Here is a 20,249-nt window from a genome sequence, read left to right on the forward strand (position 1 = left end):
GTTTACTATATGCTGCTTAAAAGCGCACATTGACCATAAACTACATCTCCCACAATGCCCCCGGTACTGGGGGCAAGAGTGATGTACTGCCAGATCTGTTATTTAAATATACGTGTGGTATCCACAGAAACTCCGCTAAAAACTCATAAATCCATTTCAACGATCACCAAAAAGCCAAAACAGCACAAGATTAAAGAGCAGGTAAACAGATTCCGCAAAAAGATGTAAACACAAAGTGTGGATCCCACGTACAGGACATGCCCTTTGGGTGCAAAAAGCCGACATTTCACAGATTGCGAAACTTCAGATTTCTTCACTCTCCAACCAAAACTCACTCAACCAGCAAGAAGACAAGATCACGATCACGTTTGAAAAACATTATAATGAATTCTCACTTTCTTTCTTTCCCTCTTTCCCTCACCACCATCTCTCCGTGTGCTTTGAGACTAGTTTCCCATCACAACTCTCTATTTTCTGCCTTACTTGCTTGCTTATTATGCACCTGTCTACCGTTGTGTACAGTGTTGTCAGCAACTGTTTTTGTTTTCCAAAAAAAAAATAACACCTGACAAGAAAGTCTCATTTCTGCTACTCAGTGCCAAATAAATTTCAACGGTCACAATTTATGCCAAACAGCAAACCGCTTAGCTATGTGTCTAATAAAACCTCTGTAACTTTGTGAAAAACACAAAAGTTTATGTTTTTCACTTTCTACTATTAAAATCTCTGATTTTTATGACTACAGTTAAAAAACAACAACAAAATGGACAATCTGGACAATGAGCTACCAGAATTTGTAATTTTACACACTTTTTTCTTACTATTTAAGCCTGCCATATAACACCAATTGTGACATGGACATTATTAACAACTAGTAATAATAATACCAGTTGTTAACAGCAGTCCAACAACTTTCTTCATTCATCATTTATATTTTCACTCAGTATTTATAATAATTCAATACATTTCTATCAGAGCCTGTCACAAAGAAGGTTATCAACACACTTTTCAGCATAGTTTTTGTTGTGGAAATGAGCCCTGTCTCTACTGATGTGAGCCTACATCAGTGAAAGGATGAATGCTGCAATCAAAATTTTATTGTGTATAAACCAACTGTCCTTTAGAGAAAGTCTTAAAAACCCAATAGCTGAATACTTCGTATAGGCACTGTGCTAATATACAAACAGGCTTCCTACTCAACATCACAGTATTTGCATACAGGTGGGTAGCAACCAACTCTTCAACTGCTGAATAATATAATACCTTGGCTTTACATTATATGCAAACCACTGCGGAATATTCATACACTTTTTAATAGAGATTTTACACTGCCCAACCTTTGTCAAATTATGGTTATTTTAGTAAAGAAATAAGGTACTTACATTTTGTTGTTTTAGTTAAAACTGTTGGAAAAATTTAGTCTGCTACATGGAAGATTTAGTTGAATTTTGCCAAGGTATTAAATGATTCAATAGTTATGATGTTAACAGGTGATCAGGTGATACACATACAGCAAATTCTGACAAAAATGTCTACTTACAGACGTATCGCAGCCAACAACATGAAATCTGCATGGAGCTTTAAATTTACTGCAGAACTTAATATGGTCCACATACTGCAAAACAAAAAATATGAAAGAAGCTAATGATCTGTAGAATACGGTGTAGAATTTGATCCCTAGCTAAATGGCAAATGAGATTAATCTAACAGAATTATGAAAAAAAATTTAAATCTCTGCAGTACCTTTTCTCTGGGGATCTTTTTCTTCGCACAACCTTCACAAATCATTGGATACTTTGGACAGATCTCATCATGAGCCTGAAAAAATAAGTAGATCAGAATAAAAGAAAACACTTCTCGTCCAGCTCCTTGCCTTAACTATTTAACTTAACACCAGTTTAACTATATAGATGCCTTAAGGCATGCAGAGGTAGTTCATACTGATATAAGAAAATTACATAAATTAGCCAAATTAGATGTTATTGTTGTTAGTCCTGTTTGTAGGTGTACAGATGACTATCACTGAAATACCACAATATGGGTGAAAGCTCATTCAGTGGTTACTGAATTTACTCAATGGTCATTTATGAATAGCTTTAAAGGTAAATATATCTTTGTTTTCCTTTTATTTCACTAAAACTATATTTGTATCATATCTGTGTGCTTGAATATGTCTGAGAAGGGTAAATTTAAACCCAAATGTAATGGCACAAAAACAAGTGTTTACGGGTATGTGGTGACAATGAGTCAGCATTTCAATTCAATTCAGTTTTATTTATACAGCACCAAATCACTACATCAGTCGCCTCAAGGTGCTATATTATTGTAAGGTAGACCCTACAATAATACATACTGAGAAAAACCCAACAGTCATATGACCCCCTATGAGCAAGCACTTTGGTGACAGTGAGAAGGAAAAACTCCCTTTTAATAGGAAGAAACATCCGGCAGAACCAGGCTCAGATCATTTCCCATGAAATATTGGACACACTTGCCATATACTTCTACATATCTTATACTTCACTGATGACTAAGTGCTGAGACAAGATGGCCATAAGATAAGGCTGAATACCATGGAAAACGTAATAAGCAAAGGTTGAGATTACAATATTTTATCATATGCATTTAATCACATATACTGCATCATAACATAAACGTCAACTAAATTAGCATCATGTTAATGTTTCAGAATGCAACAGCTCTTTTTATGATGCATTACTGTAACAGAGAGAAGCCTGACCTTGATATTCTTTAACAGGAAGGGTTCTTTGCAGTATTTGCAGTTGAGCGTTCTCTCCGGACACTCTCTCTCATTGTGGCGCTCCTGCTCATTGGCTCTCATGAGCTCTTTACAGGAAGGACAGAGGATGATCATGAAGTCACAGTTGCCCTCGTGGCTGGCCTGTAGGTGACCAAAACAACTTTACATATTGTCCAATTACTGTATGATAAAATTGTTTGTACGGTTAACTTGATGACGTTACAATGAGCAGATATAGTATTATGTTGTATCTCACATGAGGCCAAGTTAAACCCTTTTGAGGTGAGAATACTGACCAGGTAATAAAATAAAATAAAACATGTACAAAAAGTTGTTAAAACCATTTTAGAAGAACATACTCTAATTTTTCAGTTAGAAGTTGCATGACTGAGCCAAGTTCAACACTAGGCAATAGTTCAGTCGACCAGAACAGCCTTAATGAGTAGTCACACTACAGTGGAAAAGCAATCAAGATCCAAGATCTGCCTTACTGCCCCCTGGGAAAATCTCTCTTGTTGCCACATAGAACCCATTCCAGTCACATAAAATGCATCCATCCAAAAAGTGCAAAAGTTCATATGGGTAATGATGAAAAAAATATAAGTGTAAGAGTAAACTCCTGCAAATACAGACATATAAATGGTAAATGGCCTGCATTTGTATAGTGCTTTACTCAGTCTAAGGATCCCAAAGCGCTTTACACTACATTCAGTCATTCACCCATTCACACACACATTCACACACTGGCAATGGTGAGCTACGTTGTAGCCACAGCTGCCCTGGGGCACACTGATAGAGGTGAGGCTGCTGGACACTGGCGCCACCGGGCCCTCTGACCACCACCAGTAGGCAAACATATATACAGTGGGGCAAAAAAGTATTTAGTCAGCCACCGATTGTGCAAGTTCCCCCACTTAAAATGATGACAGAGGTCAGTAATTTGCACCAGAGGTACACTTCAACTGTGAGAGACAGAATGTGAAAAAAAAATCCATGAATCCACATGGTAGGATTTGTAAAGAATTTATTCGTAAATTAGGGTGGAAAATAAGTATTTGGTCACCTCAAACAAGGAAAATCTCTGGCTCTCACAGACCTGTAACGTCTTCTGTAAGAAGCTTTTCTGTCCCCCACTCGTTACTAGAGATAGCACGATACCACTTTTTTATGTCCGATACCGATATCATAAATTTGGATAACTGCCGATACCGATATGAATCCGATATAGTGTTTTTTAATAAACAAAACTGTTTTTTAAATATCTTGCTGCATTTTGTATAAGTTCATACTCAAGTTTAAAACAACAACTACACTAAAGCTATTCTGTTATACCTGTATGCAAAAAAAAAATTTCATAGTACAGCAATACTGATCAATCTAATAAACTTAAACCTACACCATCCTCCCTATTCTGGTATTTTAAAGAGTACTTAGCATAAATATTAAGCAACCTAACTAATAGGGTTCCAACTCCCAGCAACAACAAAAATAAATAAATAAAAAATAGGGAACCACCCCTCACGCTCCAACTCATGATGCTTAATCGACGTAATCAACCTTAATTTGATGCAGTGTGAAAAAAAATGCACAGAAATCAATTATTTTTCAAGAAATATTAAATAGATTCAACATCTTTCTTCAACAAAATTGCAGACTGCACAGATGGTACCTTCCCAAAGGAAAAAGTACTATAGCTTACTAGGGTATATATATTAGACTTAATAGTTACTATATACAGTAATTGACTTCTATTCATTTTACATCAAATTAAAACTTTGGGTGTAAGATAATTATTTATTAAAAGCTAGACATTTTAAATGAGAATAAGAAAGAAAAGTATGTCTTTGTGCCCCCTTTTCCCTGTTAATGCCCTATCGGCCCCCCTGGCTAAACTTTGCTAGATCCACCCCTGCACAGTTACCGTCAGCTACGTAGAAAAAGATCCTCGAGTAGAAAGTAATATTAAATAAATTCTAACAACAGCTGATCAAGCTTAAACGTGCTGCTGTTGTTTATCCGCTGGTTTCCTCTTTCTGGTGCAAAGTGGGCCAAAAGCAAACTAGAGACACGGACTCGCGACAGAAAAGCCGATCAGCTGATCGTTAAGCAGTTTCATGATTGAAGTAGCAGCAAGAAGAGGCAGTCGCTCCATATATCGCTTGTTAAGCTTAACGCAGGAATGCTTTACAAACATTCAGAGATGGACTTACACACTTGCTTTACTTCTCTTGGGATAACTTTGTCGGAGATGAAATGCCGGGTTGCTAGCGAAGCTCCAAATGCTATCCAGACCACTGACAGGTCGGCATGCCACAGCCGCTCTATCACGTGATGCATACTGCTCCGACGTGCTAACGTTCTGAGGTGAGTTACGGTGTGTTGCAAGTTTTGTGAGGTGCTTTCGTGATATTTAATGGATCGGATTACATTTTTTATTTTTCTCCGATATCCGATCCAGTAATTTAGGTCAGTATCGGACCGATACCGATACGTAATATCGGATCGGTCCATCTCTACTCGTTACCTGTATGAATGGCACCTGTTTGAACTCATCATCTGTATAAAAGACACCTGTCCACAGCCTCAAATAGTCAGACTCCAAACTCCGCCATGGCCAAGACCAAAGAGCTTTCGAAGGACACCAGGAAAAGTATTGTAGACCTGCACCAGACTGGGAAGAGTGAATCTACAATAGGCAAGCAGCTTGGTGTGAAAAAATCAACTGTGGGAGCAATCATCAGAAAATGGAAGACATACAAGACCACTGATAATCTCCCTCGATCTGGGGCTCCACGCAAGATCTCATCCCGTGGGGTCAAAATGATCATGAGAACGGTGAGCAAAGATCCCAGAACCACACGGGGGGACCTGGTGAATGACCTGCAGAGATCTGGGACCAAAGTAACAAAGGTCACCGTCAGTAACACACTACAACGGCAGGGAATCAAATCCCGCAGTGCCAGACGTGTTCCGCTGCTGAAGCCAGTGCATGTCCAGGCCCGTCTGAAGTTTGCCGGAGAGCACATGGATGATACAGCAGAGGATTGGGAGAATGTCATGTGGTCAGATGAAACCAAAGTAGAACTTTTTGGTATAAACTCAACTCGTCGTGTTTGGAGGAAGAAGAATACTGAGTTGCATCCCAAGAACACCATACCTACTGTGAAGCATGGGGGTGGAAACATCATGCTATGGGGCTGTTTTTCTGCCAAGGGGACAGGACGACTGATCCGTGTTAAGGACAGAATGAATGGGGCCATGTATCGTGAGATTTTGAGCCAAAACCTCCTTCCATCAGTGAGAACTTTGAAGATGAAACGAGGCTGGGTCTTCCAACATGACAATGATCCAAAACACACTGCCCGGGCAACAAAGGAGTGGCTCCGTAAGAAGCATTTGAAAGTCCTGGAGTGGCCTAGCCAGTCTCCAGACCTCAACCCCATAGAAAATCTGTGGCGGGAGTTGAAAGTCCGTGTTGCTCGGCGACAGCCGCAAAACATCACTGCTCTCGAGAAGATCTGCATGGAGGAATGGGCCAAAATACCAGCTACTGTGTGTGCAAACCTGGTAAAGACCTATAGTAAACGTTTGACCTCTGTTATTACCAACAAAGGTTATGTTACAAAGTATTGAGTTGTATTTTTGTTATTGACCAAATACTTATTTTCCACCCTGATTTACGAATAAATTCTTTACAAATCCTACCATGTGGATTCATGGATTTTTTTTCACATTCTGTCTCTCACAGTTGAAGTGTACCTCTGGTGCAAATTACTGACCTCTGTCATCATTTTAGGTGGGGGAACTTGCACAATCGGTGGCTGACTAAATACTTTTTTGCCCCACTGTACATACAATATATACTGTACATATATAGATATGTCACAAAACTGGTTATTCCAAATTAACAAATGATACTCAAATCAAATCAAATCACAATCAAATCACTTTTATTGTCACATCACATGTGCAGGTACATTGGTACAGTACATGTGAGTGAAATTCTCGTGTGCGAGCTTCACAAGCAACAGAGTTGTGCAAAACACAATAACGTAAACAAGCAAAATACAAGAATGGCTACATCTGAAACTAATAAATATATGTACAATATATAATAGTATATGCATTTCTGGATGTGTATACTAAATATTTTTCTACGTGTGTGTGTGTGTGTGTGTGTGTGTGTGTATACACATATTTTACAAATTAAATAGAGTAAACAATAAGTAAAATATATAAAAATATACAGAGTTGAGACATGTGCAAAACAGTGGCATTACTGTACAGTATGGAGTGCATAATGTTGAAGTTCCAGTAGTGAAGCTGAGGTGTCTATGACGTGTTCAGCAGTCTGATGGCCTGGTGGAAGAAGCTGTCTCTCAGTCTGCTGGTTCGGGACCGGATGCTGCAGAACCTCCTTCCTGAGGGAAGTAGTCTGAACAGTTTATGGCTGGGGTGACTGGAGTCCTTGATGATCCTCCCCGCTTTCCTCAGGCAGCGCTTCCTGTAGATGTCTTGGAGGGAGGGAAGCTCACCTCCAATTATCCGTTCAGAGCACCGCACTACTCGCTGGAGAGCTTTGCAGTTGTAGGCGGTGCTGTTGCCATACCAGGTGGTGATGCATCCAGTGAGGATGCTCTCAATGGCACAGTGATAGAAGGTCCTGAGGATGCCAAATCTTTTCAGTCTCCTGAGAAAGAAGAGGCGCTGCTGCACCTTCTTCACTGTTTTGTTTGTGTGTACTGACCACGTAAGATCCTCAGCCAGATGTACACCAAGGAACCGGAAGCTGCTCACTCTCTCCACAGCAGCGCCGTTGATGGTGATGGGGGTGTGTACTTCTCTGCACCTCCGGAAGTCCACTATCAACTCCTTTGTCTTTGCGACGTTGAGTGTGAGATGGTTGTCTTGACACCAGTGGGTCAGGGCGCTGACCTCCTCCCTGTAGGCCGTCTCATCACCGTTGGTGATAAGTGTCGTAGTGTCGTCCGCAAACTTCACAATGATGTTGGAGTTGTTAGTGGCTGTGCAGTCGTAGGTGTAGAGTGAGTATAGGAGAGGGCTCAGTACACACCCCTGTGGAGCACCAGTGTTCAGTGTGATGGGGGATGAGGTGATGCTGCCCAGTCTGACCACTTGGCGTTTGTCAGACAGGAAGCTAAGGATCCAGCTGCAGAGGGAGCTGCTCAGTCCTAGATCCTGCAGTTTCCTGTCCAGCTTCGAGGGAACGATGGTATTGAATGCTGATCTGTAATCTACAAACAGCATTCTCACATACATGTCTCTCTTCTCCAGGTGTGACAGGGCAGTATGTAGTGTCAGGGCTATGGCATCATCAGTGGACCTGTTGTGGCGGTATGCGAACTGTAGAGGGTCCAGTGAGTCGGGTAGTGCAGAGCAGATGAAGTCCCTGACCAGCTTCTTGAAGCATTTGCTTACGATGGGGGTCAGGGCTACAGGTCGCCAGTTGTTCAGTGAGGAGATGGTGGAGGATTTGGGTACAGGGACGATGGTGGCCATTTTGAAGCAGGCTGGGACTACAGACAGAGAGAGGGAAAGGTTGAAGATGTGTGTGAACACTCCAGCCAGCTGAGCCGCGCATGACTTGAGGACGCGGCCGGGAATCCCGTCCGGACCAGTAGCTTTGCGCGCGTTCACCTTCCTGAAGCACTTCCGCACATCCTCCTCAGACACAGTGTGTGCACTGACGTCATCCGCGGTGCGCACACTGTCCGGTCTCATGGTGTTCGCTGTGTCGAATCTAGCGTAGAATACATTTAGATCCTCACACAGAGAGGCCGTGGTCTGCGGTGTGCTGGTTTTCCCTCTAAAGTCTGTGATCGTGTTTAGTCCCTGCCACATACTACTGGTTCAATGTCATCATTTCAGAATGCATTGGTTCTGCTCGGCTGGTTCCACTCTCCGTTTACATCATTGATTTAAAAAAAATAACCATCTGTTGTCACCACAGGTATAATTAATTACTTAATTTCTTTCAATTAGAGCTGGGCGATAGAACGATAACAATATGTATTGTGAAATAACTTTTTCTTGATAGAAAAATTAAACTATTGCGATAGGCCTCATCTCGCTTGTCCTCTTAAAAAAAAAAAAAAAAAAAAAAAAGGACAGCCAATGCAAATTAAGTAGTGCAGAGCCGAACCAATCACAGCCGCAGCGTCACGTCACGTGACTTGTTACGTACAGCACAAGTGCCAAGCCGCACATGTGTATTTGTTTGGGAAGCAGCCAGCCGCCGTGCCGCCTGGGTAATGGAGGAAATGAGTGTGCTGACTAGAGAAAAATCAACCGAGAGCGTGACCGAAGGTTACCGAAGAGAACACAGATGATGGTTCCAATGCCGGAGAGATTGCCGGAAGAGCCATAGAAGTTCCGTAGTGTGAAGGTGTATAGGATAAAGGTCTAATCATCTCTTAGTTTAGTCAGATTGCACAGAGTGTATATATTTGTTAATAATTTGAATCATTTTGGATAAGGATAAGTGTAAGATAATGGGGAATTTCAGTTTTTACTTTATAATTTGTTTAGCGTAAGATTTACAGTTAAATTGTATTTTTTCTTGCCTTATTTAATTTGTACGTACTGTTCCTTTAACACACGGTAACTGTGCACGGGGGGAGTGTTCGCGACAGGCAGTGTGGAGCTACGGGGGCTCTTTTCTGGAAGCGCTGGGTGAGAGAGTATTTGCCTCAGCTTCAGACACGGCAGAAGTGGACACGGGTGTCTAGGAACTTTGTGCCTGGAGACATCGTTTTGCTCGTGGACGAAACAGCACTGAGAAACTCTTGGCTCATTGGTAGAGTCACTCAAGCCATGCCGGATGAACATGGCCTTGTTTGCAGGGTTCGTGTGAAGACCAAGACCAGTGAACTCGATAGACCGATCACTAAGGTCTGTCTGCTCCTAGAAGCAGTATGAGTCAGTGGTAAAGGCTGGACTCCCACGGTATGTCATGTACTGGTGACCTCTGACATCAGAAGAAAGAAGAAATTATGTTCTAAGGACTGAATGCCTATGTTGTTGAACTTGATCATTGTGCCAAATTGTTAATAATTGTTTATAAGTTTATAGAACAATTAGCGGTCGGGAATGTATAGGATAAAGGTCTAATCATCTCTTAGTTTAGTCAGATTGCACAGAGTCTATATTTCTTAATAATATGAATGATTTTGGATAAGGATAAGTGTAAGATAATGGGGAATTTCAGTTTTTACTTTATAATTTGTTTAGCGTAAGATTTGCAGTTAAATTGTATTTTTTCTTGCCTTATTTAATTTGTACGTACTGTTCCTTTAACACACGGTAACTGTGCACGGGGGGAGCGTTCGCGACGGGCAGTGTGGAGCTACGGGGGCTTTAACTAGCTGTGGAGAAAAACTGTTTCTTACCGTGTTTGCAGTGTACAGGAACATTCAAATGGATCACTGTATTTCAAACTGTGGAAATAAATGTTTGCCTGTTTGTTTTTCAACTACAAGCGGACTTTGTGGATTATGTTCAACTGCACTAAGACACGCGTACGGCCCGACTACCAGCTAGTGCTTCCGCGGTAATAGAAGGTATTTCGGCTATTTCAAGTCTGACAAAAAACAGAGTAGCGCACACTGTTGTGCCAAAAGCAAGTCTGGAAATACAATAAAGCGGTGCATGCTCAATCTCTGACTGGAAGCGCTAATTCGTCATTCGGCTTTTGTCAGACTAAAGTAACTGTTAAAACTGTTTGAAAAGCTAAGCTATACAACAAGGAGAGATTGAGAATTTCCTTTTAGTTCTCAGTTTATTTGATATTGACAAAAGTTAGTCAATTTTGTCTGTTCTTCTGTAAAACAAACTAGGATTTATTTTTAGAATTAATATTTTGTTTTTAAGTGGAATTGACAATTATTCTGTTTTGTTTGTTGTATTTTGAAACTTAAACGCTTTAGCGGCTGCCTTTTGTGTAGTTTGCAATATTTGCCTTTATTTATCTGAAAAAGTCTCATGTTCCTTAAGTACATCTACCCTGTTGAACTTATTATGGGAAATAAATATTTAAATCAAAACAAGCTGCTGATTATTTCACATTTTACTTGTGAGCAACGGCACATTTAAATCCTACAAATATAGTTATTTGGCTTATATCGTGATATATAGCGTTATCGCCTGAAATGAAAAAAACATATCGTGATATGAAAAAATCTTATATCGCCCAGCTCTACCTTCAATACAAAAATATTTTGTTTGTCATGGCTTACACAAGTAAAATTAACACAGAACTTAAAATGACTATATGAACACAAAAGTCATACCATTTTTTGTGTGCCAGATACTCCTCAACATCATAAAGTGGCTCCTGACAATTGACCATAAGGATCCAAGCCACCAACAATTACAATTTTATATGAACCATGTCAGAATAAACAGTGTATATTACCCAACAGATATTATAAAAACAACACTATAAAGTAGGGGCAGTTTGAAATGCTGATAGAGTGTGTATATATGCTTAGGTCTGTCTCAGTAGTTCAGGATTGGATATGTGACTGGTGAGGGTTGACGGGGGCCTGAAATGGTGAGAGTGTGGGTGAGAGCAACACAGGTCAGTACAGTACCATGGGTGGATTTCAGCAAAACCCACAGCGGGGTGAGCCTGATATACGTGTTGACCAATGAATGGGTGGGTATGTGAACACACAGGTCTCTACAGGTATTCACAGCCAGTAATAAGACACATCTTCCCCTCCTTTCAGAGTAACTTGAATCCCAACTCCGTGCCCGTTCTGCTGATTTTGAGGGATCTGATGACTTCCTCATTTTCATCTGTGGCTTTAATCTATTTGCAGCAGGACTGTGTGGGCTCAATTGGCAGGTCATTCACCTGTAGCAGGAGGTTGCGGTACCTCCTGCTACACCTTCTCTCTCTGGGCATAATCTATAGACAGGGTTGTCCCCTATCTGTTCTTTCGCAGTGTAGATGTCCTGTTACCAACAGGGGTCTAAGTTGCACAGGACCTCCTCTTTCAATGAGGTTGTGTACAAGAACTATATCCCCACAATGGAGGGCACTCTTGTCATAAAGTCCTTTACAATAAGAGCTCGTTGCCCGTTTGCATTTGCTATTCAGTATACCTGAATCATTCCTGTCCACTTCTTGGCATAACCACTTGGTGTTTCAGCCTCCTGATCTTTAGAGTCCAAAAAGGAGGTCAATGGGGCGACATAGATGATGGCCATAAAACAAGTAGTAGGGGAAGAGCCCTGTAGCCTCATGCTTTGTACAGTTGTACACATTAATGATATGTGGTAGGTGGTCTTTCCAGTTCTCCTTTTCTTTTTCTCCCAGAGTCCATAGCATTTACAACGCAGTGTGCAATTTAGTCTCTCTGCCAGGTTTCCCCTGGGGCTCTTGAGTGACCAATACCAGATAACTGCCTGAGGGTGATGTTTGGTGGGATATTTGAACCTGGGGATGTAATCATTGAGAGAGAAAAAAACAAAAACAAAAAAACAACAGCGGCTGCCTTGCCAGCTTTGTTTTTGGTTGGGTCGGCCTAGGCACTTATACAGTCCACCCAAGGAGTTATGAAAGCTGTCAAGCACCTTAATTGTTCTACTATGAAACCTTAGTGGTAGGTCTGATCCAATATCAAAAACTAGCTGCATGACCATGAGTCAGTGGAGTCCGAGGGAGGGGGTGTCAGTCGCTCACTGTTTTGTTATTCAAAAGCCGATAATCAACAGAGGTGTAGGGAGCTACGGTTGTTCCTCACACATAAGAATGGGGCAGAACAGGGTGAATCAGACTTAAAAATCCATCTTTTTACCAACAGTTCTTGAAAATCTTCTTTTACCTCAAGCCTTTGAGCTGTGATTGTTTTGGTTTGTGTGGAAACAGTCTTTTGTGTCTCTGGTGGGCCCATCTTAATAAGGTTGGTAACATGCTGAATTGTACCGAGAAGTGTTCTCCTTGGTAGTGTGATCTCTTGTTTTGAGTGGTTAGAGATCGGGACCTTGACACAAGGGTGACTGGAGTTCTGGACCTCCAGAAGGCCATTCCCTGAACTCAGCTGTGCTAGGACACTGTCCTCCTCTGTAGGTTATTACAAAACAAGGGGATCGGAGATGTCAAAGTTTGGGGGTACTCTGCACAACACCTGTACCACTCTTCCAGTTGGAATGAGAATATTGTTTGTCCTACTCTTACTGTAGCTGGGTCACAATATTTACTTGCCCAAACTGGGTGAAACAAACAATGGCCATCACCTGTTCTTCCCCCCATCACAAAGGCATTGCATAAGAGGTTGACAACTGTGGCAATGGCATCACGTAGGGCTGCACGATTTTGCATAAAATGAGAATCACGATTTTTTTGCTTAAAATTGAGATCACGATTCTCTCACGATTTTCTTTTCCAGTATAAACATTTATTGCACTTATTAACTGCACATCGACTTCGTAACAGTTGAGACTGAACATAAAAACAATAAATAAACATAAAAACAACAAATGTCTGACATTTTGTCGTTGCCGCAAAATGTTGTACAGCTTGAAATTCCGTCTCCACCGTTGCTCGACACTGCGTGTATAGAGCAGGTAGTGCAACAATAGAAAAATAGTTGCGGGACGGCACTGTGTAGCGTTTGTCTAGGGTGTTGATCATTTTCCTAAATCCCTCGTTTTGCTCAGTGTTGATGGGAGCCATATCTTTGGTCAGGTGATAAGTAATAGCCTCCGTAATTTCTTTGTGCCTGCGGGAGTTCGACGGGTATAGGGAAGCGCTGTATAAGGTTCCCGTTATTGATGTTTGAGTGGTTGACCGGGACGGATTTTCTCCTGTCACTTTCTCGTCATCCCTGACGTGCTCTCCATTGTTTTTTCCCTGCCAATTTTAGCAGCCAGCTTCTGTATCACGTGGTATAAGGCTCCGCCCTTGTCATTTGTTGAGCAGGAAGAGTGAGCGCTTGTTTTCATGCAGATTACGTCCCAGATCAAAATGCGGTACAATCGTCGTTGTTAGGTTTTGTATTGTTGATTGTCATTTATGCTTAGAAATATTTAACCATAGATGCTTAGAGGTGTATAATCAATTGTGTAGTGATAAGTTGTGTGATCTTTAACAGGCTACAGAGGCTTGGTGTGCATTCCACACCTACATCCTGGGAGCATGAGAGAGGTCATACCTTCTCTTATTGTTTTATGGTAGGATTAACGTAGTTACGTCTGTTTTAGTCTAAGTGCTTTTTGTGTATAAATGAACTGCTGGACTTCCTTACTGTGTTATCTAGGATGAGGGGGGGTCTACCCTCTTCCTGACCAAGGATGTTTGCTTGTGTGCTTTTATGACCCTTTGATCAGCAGTACCCCCCCCCCACACACACACACACACACACACACAGGCAAGGTACTCTTTGTGTGTATGTAGACATCACATGTTAATGAACCTATGCATATTCATGTAACCTCAATAAAAGGACAGTGGTACGGGAGAACGGACGAGAGCAACTGGGGTCAAGTGGAGGAACGGCACTCTGTCCGGTCTCTCCCGTGCACGAGTAACATGAAGAACTTTGCCTATTTGTGTCTTGCTTAGCAGTGTAATTATATTGTCTTCAACGTTCCAGCGGATGGGTTCAAGCTACAAACCTATCAGTCGTCTTCTTTTTTTTCCCTTTTTTTTCCTTTTTTTTTTTTAAATCGTCATTTGGAAATGAGATCGCACATAAGTATGAATTGAGATCGTGATTTTCTAACAATTAATCGTGCAGCCCCAGCATCACCTTAAAGTTCTTGTCTCTTGATGAGCACATCAGCTCCTAGTAAAGTCTGGGGCAGTGACAGCTGGCTAACCAAGAAGGGGGCTTGAATGGTGAGATTGGGATTGTTATTCCCTGCCAAGTTGACGGTGAGCTCTACCCAACAATCATAGGAGATGTTTTGGACATTAACTGCATAAAGATCAAGGTCTTCATCAAGAAGTTCTTGACGTGGTCTTACTGTATAATTGAGAATGTGGATGTCGGCTGATATGATTTTAGCTGCTTGGGTTCAATGCTTACTGGAAGGCCCTGCTGACAGGCTTCTGGCTTTCGCTTAAAAAAGACTGTCTTGTTTCCCTGAAATTTGGTATGCTTTAAGCATCCCACTGCTTAGTGTCCATGATCTCCACACACAAAACAATGGTTTCATTCCTGCAGGTTTCAGACAATGGGCTGTTTTCCCTCTTCCCCTGCTCTGCCAGCTGTCAAATGGCCTGAAGGTCTCTTTCGTATGTTGTGTCTCTTGTTTTGTTATCACCCTGCCAACCTCATGTTTTGTAGCGTTGTCATCTTTTGGCAGGGGAGTTGTCCTAGTCTACGCTGGATCTGCTTCCCTCTTGTTTGTGCCACAATAACAAAGGACACTAGTTCAATGTTGTCGCTTCCCAAATTTCCTCTGAGGGCCGGGGGATGACATGCTGAACTGTTGTCCTCTTATTGACCAATATAAAGAGCACTGGTCTCTAAATGCTATTGACACCCTTTTCTCAATGAGAAGTCTGGGCCCTGGAGGGACTTTCCCTGCCGGATACACGATGGACGGGTGGCAGACATGGAGGATCGTGTGCCTGGCGGGACTGTCGATTGAGGACGCTGAAGATATCTACCTATTCGGAACCATGATAACAGGGTTCTTGCTGATCGGAGTTGGCTTGGCCCTGGCTTGTTGGAGAATTAAGAAAGCGGAACCGGCTGTTCAAACCCCCCCAAGGCTGCCCGCTGGGATTGAAACGATGGGACGAGGTGCGGCTTCTCAGAAAGGACTCACTGAATGCAGCATGGTTAAGAGCTTGGAGGCGCTAACGGCTGCAGTGAAGGCTCACTGAGTACCTCTGAGCGTACATTGGATTACATCAGGGAAGAATCCACTCGGAACAACACCTCTGGGCGGAAGCTGGATTACATCGCGGATCAGTTGGCTGCGGTCGTGAGGTCTCAGAATCTGCTTTGTGAGCAAAAGACTGAAAAGACCACAGAATTGAAGGTAAATAACATCATGAAGAAACTCGCAGCTATCCAACGGGAGATTGAGAGACCAGTGTCGGTGTCGGAGTGTTAAAAACAGCTTGAAATTCTCATGAGTTGTTTGTAAAAGAAAAATCACCATTATAATGCGGCTGCCCCTTTGACGCCAGCTGTGGGCTCAAGGCTGGAGCCGAACAAACACTCCCTGATAACGACTGTTACGATGTTGTGCTGTGGACATTAGGTGCTTTTTGTGCAGAGGAGTTTTTTTGTTTCCTGTTCTCATGCTATCCTACCATGGAAGTACAGCATGAGTAGAGGTCTCTTTTTTTCCTCTTGTACTTTCCCATTGTAGTGTACATTTCAGTGTTTTTTCTGTAACGCTACCAATCTCCGACTTGTATCCCCATGTAATGTCTGTGTTGTGTGTGTAAGGTCGGGGGGGGGGGGTCCCATTTCACTGCAGGGCAACCTGCATGTGGCGAATAAAGCTTTGATTGATTGATTGATTGATTGATTGATTGATTGATTGAAATCACCTCAAATTCTTTGACAGTTCCAGTCCATATGCATCCTTCATTGGGACAGACAGCTGCCAAGGCCTCCACTTCTCTGCGGGCTGCATTGTCAGGGAAAGCCTGGGTGGGAAAAAAAGGAGGTTGTTGTCAGTGTTGTTTGGTTTGCATCTTCAGTTCAGATTAAGCCAGGATGCACCAATTTCATTTTTCAGGGAGATTCAGGACATATGGTCAGAGGATAAAATGGCTATAGGTGTTCCATCTATTGTTGTTACTGCTAAGACCTATAGAGCAGTCACAAAGTTTCTGTTGTGTTGGATCTAAACTGCAGGCCATTAGATTTGAACAGAAACAATGACCATGACATTACAGTGCTTTATAAAAATTCCAAACCAGGCCAAACTCTATTAAGAAAACTGCTAAAAATGCTAATAAAGTGGAACTGTAATAAAATGTACTTACACCACCTTGCTTAAGGATTGAGGTGGGTTCCTCAAACAGGTCTTCTTTGATGCATGCACTGCATTTCTGTGGTCCACAACTTCCAAAGAGAAAAAAAAAACACACATAAATAATAAACACTGTGGTAGGGCTGGGCGATATATCGAGTTTTTTAAAAATATCGATATATTTTCATACGAGATATAAGATGTGACAATATCGTTTATATCGATATAGTCTATGTTACGTTATAATTATACTTGTGGAGCCGCAGGTTTGCCTCTCTTTCGTCCACTTTTGTCTCTACGCAACGTTACTCGGCCTGGCCTCTCCTTCACTGAACACAACTCCCCCTCCCCCATAGCTTCACCTGCAGGCAATGACAAGATGAAAGCGGAAAATCTCCGTTAGCGAGTTACCGTGCGTGGGGCTGGATGGCGTCAACGTGTTAGCGAGCTAACCGCGCTAACGAGCTAACCACGCTAACGACATGCAGCCAGGAGGGGCTGCACGGACTAAAATCCTTTCATTTTCTCAAAAATCGACAGCGCGCCTTATGTATGAATTCTGGTTGTGCTTACTGACCGCGAACCGATTTTATGTGGGACACAGCGCTCAGCAATCTGTCAAAAAATGTTTTAATATGACTTTGCTAAGCTACGGAGCTGCACCACTTGATGGATTGTCGGAGGATTACGGCTACCGAGGAGGAGCCTCGCGGAGTGATACGTACTGTGTGTATAAGGACCACAAATGGCACCTGTTCAGAGACGTGGTGCAGCTGTAAAATCTGTCTCTTTGTTATTATGCTCAGCGTCTATTAGTTTACATTTTGACTGCACAATTGTGAGCTTTTTGTTATGCACAAAAACAACATTGTTTTCTTTTATTTATGGACCATGATTATTTAATAAATGCTGATAATTTATTTTTGAGTAATTTCTTCATGTACATCTACGCTGTATGTAAATAAAAGTGCCCGTGTGACATCTGGGACACAGTGTGACTAAGAACTCTCTTTTTGTTCTTAACTTATGGCTTTAAAAAAAAAAAAAACAATCGAGATATATATCTTATATCGCCATCCAGCTAAAAAATATCGAGATATGAATTTTGGGTCATATCGCCCAGCCCTACACTGTGGCAATGTCAAACTACCATTGAACATTTGGCATACAATGCCTCAGTAAGTATAACATACAGTGGGGCAAAAAAGTATTTAGTCAGCCACCGATTGTGCAAGTTCCCCCACTTAAAATGATGACAGAGGTCAGTAATTTGCACCAGAGGTACACTTCAACTGTGAGAGACAGAATGTGAAAAAAAAAAATCCATGAATCCACATGGTAGGATTTGTAAAGAATTTATTCGTAAATCAGGGTGGAAAATAAGTATTTGGTCACCTCAAACAAGGAAAATCTCTGGCTCTCACAGACCTGTAATGTCTTCTGTAAGAAGCTTTTCAGTCCCCCACTCGTTACCTGTATGAATGGCACCTGTTTGAACTCATCATCTGTATAAAAGACACCTGTCCACAGCCTCAAACAGTCAGACTCCAAACGCCGCCATGGCCAAGACCAAAGAGCTTTCGAAGGACACCAGGAAAAGTATTGTAGACCTGCACCAGACTGGGAAGAGTGAATCTACAATAGGCAAGCAGCTTGGTGTGAAAAAAATCAACTGTGGGAGCAATCATCAGAAAATGGAAGACATACAAGACCACTGATAATCTCCCTCGATCTGGGGCTCCACGCAAGATCTCATCCCGTGGGGTCAAAATGATCATGAGAACGGTGAGCAAAGATCCCAGAACCACACGGGGGGACCTGGTGAATGACCTGCAGAGAGCTGGGACCAAAGTAACAAAGGTCACCGTCAGTAACACACTACAACGGCAAGGAATCAAATCCCGCAGTGCCAGACGTGTTCCGCTGCTGAAGCCAGTGCATGTCCAGGCCCGTCTGAAGTTTGCCAGAGAGCACATGGATGATACAGCAGAGGATTGGGAGAATGTCATGTGGTCAGATGAAACCAAAGTAGAACTTTTTGGTATAAACTCAACTCGTCGTGTTTGGAGGAAGAAGAATACTGAGTTGCATCCCAAGAACACCATACCTACTGTGAAGCATGGGGGTGGAAACATCATGCTATGGGGCTGTTTTTCTGCCAAGGGGACAGGACGACTGATCCGTGTTAAGGACAGAATGAATGGGGCCATGTATTGTGAGATTTTGAGCCAAAACCTCTTTCCATCAGTGAAAACTTTGAAGATGAAACGAGGCTGGGTCTTCCAACATGACAATGATCTAAAACACACCGCCCGGGCAACAAAGGAGTGGCTCCGTAAGAAGCATTTGAAAGTCCTGGAGTGGCCTAGCCAGTCTCCAGACCTCAACCCCATAGAAAATCTGTGGCGGGAGTTGAAAGTCAGTGTTGCTCGGCGACAGCCCCAAAACATCACTGCTCTCGAGAAGATCTGCATGGAGGAATGGGCCAAAATACCAGCTACTGTGTGTGCAAACCTGGTAAAGACCTATAGTAAACATTTGACCTCTGTTATTGCCAACAAAGGTTATGTTACAAAGTATTGAGTTGTATTTTTGTTATTGACCAAATACTTATTTTCCACCCTGATTTACGAATAAATTCTTTACAAATCCTACCATGTGGATTCATGGATTTTTTTTTTTTTTTTTTCACATTCTGTCTCTCACAGTTGAAGTGTACCTCTGGTGCAAATTACTGACCTCTGTCATCATTTTAGGTGGGGGAACTTGCACAATCGGTGGCTGACTAAATACTTTTTTGCCCCACTGTATGACCTTAACTCAACTTTGTCTGAACACTCAAAATACATGCCGTGGTCTTCAAGTATGATGGCACAATACAACAACTATAGGTTGAAAAACAACTAAGAGCTGGAAGAGGGTGAAAATCCAATAAGGCCTACATTTTTCAGATTAGAGCACTATATTTATCTGAAAATAACATAATTGAAAATTTCAAGGTCATTTATAAAGGGGAAAAATACAGAAATGTGATACTTTAAAAGGCACCTATTCTGAATTCTCTAATATTTGGTCAAACCCAATTGTAAACTTTTATTGAAAACAGCCTAAAATCTCTTAGGGAATCTTTCTTGTAGTTTTTTTAAACTAGCCTTCAGGACTAGTTCTCCAGGCTTCTTTAAGGGCTTTCTAAAGCTCTTCTTTGGATGTTGGCTGCCATTCATTTTGCTGCCTGTCAAGATGAGTGTTTCTATAATGCTGAGTTCCAAGCTTTGGGGAGGCTAGTCAATGATAGTCTTCCATTGTGTTTTTCTATCCAGACATGCATTTATTACACAGACAGTTTATTTCAAGTCAGTCTAGTACTGCACATTGTATATTTTACTCTTACAATGGTTAAACATGGTGAAATGATCAAATAGTACCATAAGAATATGTGTAAATCGAAAAGAAAAGCACCTGTGTTACACTTTTTTTGTTGGCTCTGTATAATGTCAGGAGGTGAGGTGTGGTGAGGTAC

At 41.8% G+C, this 20,249-nt stretch overlaps 1 protein-coding gene and 1 pseudogene across 4 annotated transcripts in view; one reads left to right on the forward strand and one right to left on the reverse strand.

Moving 5' to 3' along the window:
- LOC146696547 (TNF receptor-associated factor 2-like) overlaps positions 1 to 20,249 on the reverse strand; it is a 35,950-nt gene that overhangs the window by 13,820 nt on the left and 1,881 nt on the right. For 3 of the 4 annotated variants that reach the window (XM_085474687.1, XM_085474686.1, XM_085474689.1), the window contains exons 2-6: positions 16,743 to 16,821; positions 16,302 to 16,400; positions 2,741 to 2,902; positions 1,744 to 1,818; positions 1,541 to 1,615 (exon numbers count right to left, since the gene is read on the reverse strand). In XM_085474687.1, coding sequence (XP_085330813.1) covers positions 1,541 to 1,615; positions 1,744 to 1,818; positions 2,741 to 2,902; positions 16,302 to 16,400; positions 16,743 to 16,821 — 490 coding nt within the window. The remainder of the gene's footprint in view (positions 1 to 1,540; positions 1,616 to 1,743; positions 1,819 to 2,740; positions 2,903 to 16,301; positions 16,401 to 16,742; positions 16,822 to 20,249) is intronic. The other variant, XM_085474688.1, reaches the window with a different exon arrangement.
- Positions 15,213 to 15,894, forward strand: LOC146696548 (uncharacterized; annotated as a pseudogene).

The sequence above is a fragment of the Copadichromis virginalis genome, linkage group LG12, assembly GCF_057382275.1.
Source record: "Copadichromis virginalis isolate Kocher_CV1m ecotype Utaka linkage group LG12, C_Virginalis_male_GT1.1, whole genome shotgun sequence".
Classification (NCBI taxonomy): Eukaryota; Metazoa; Chordata; class Actinopteri; order Cichliformes; family Cichlidae; genus Copadichromis; species Copadichromis virginalis.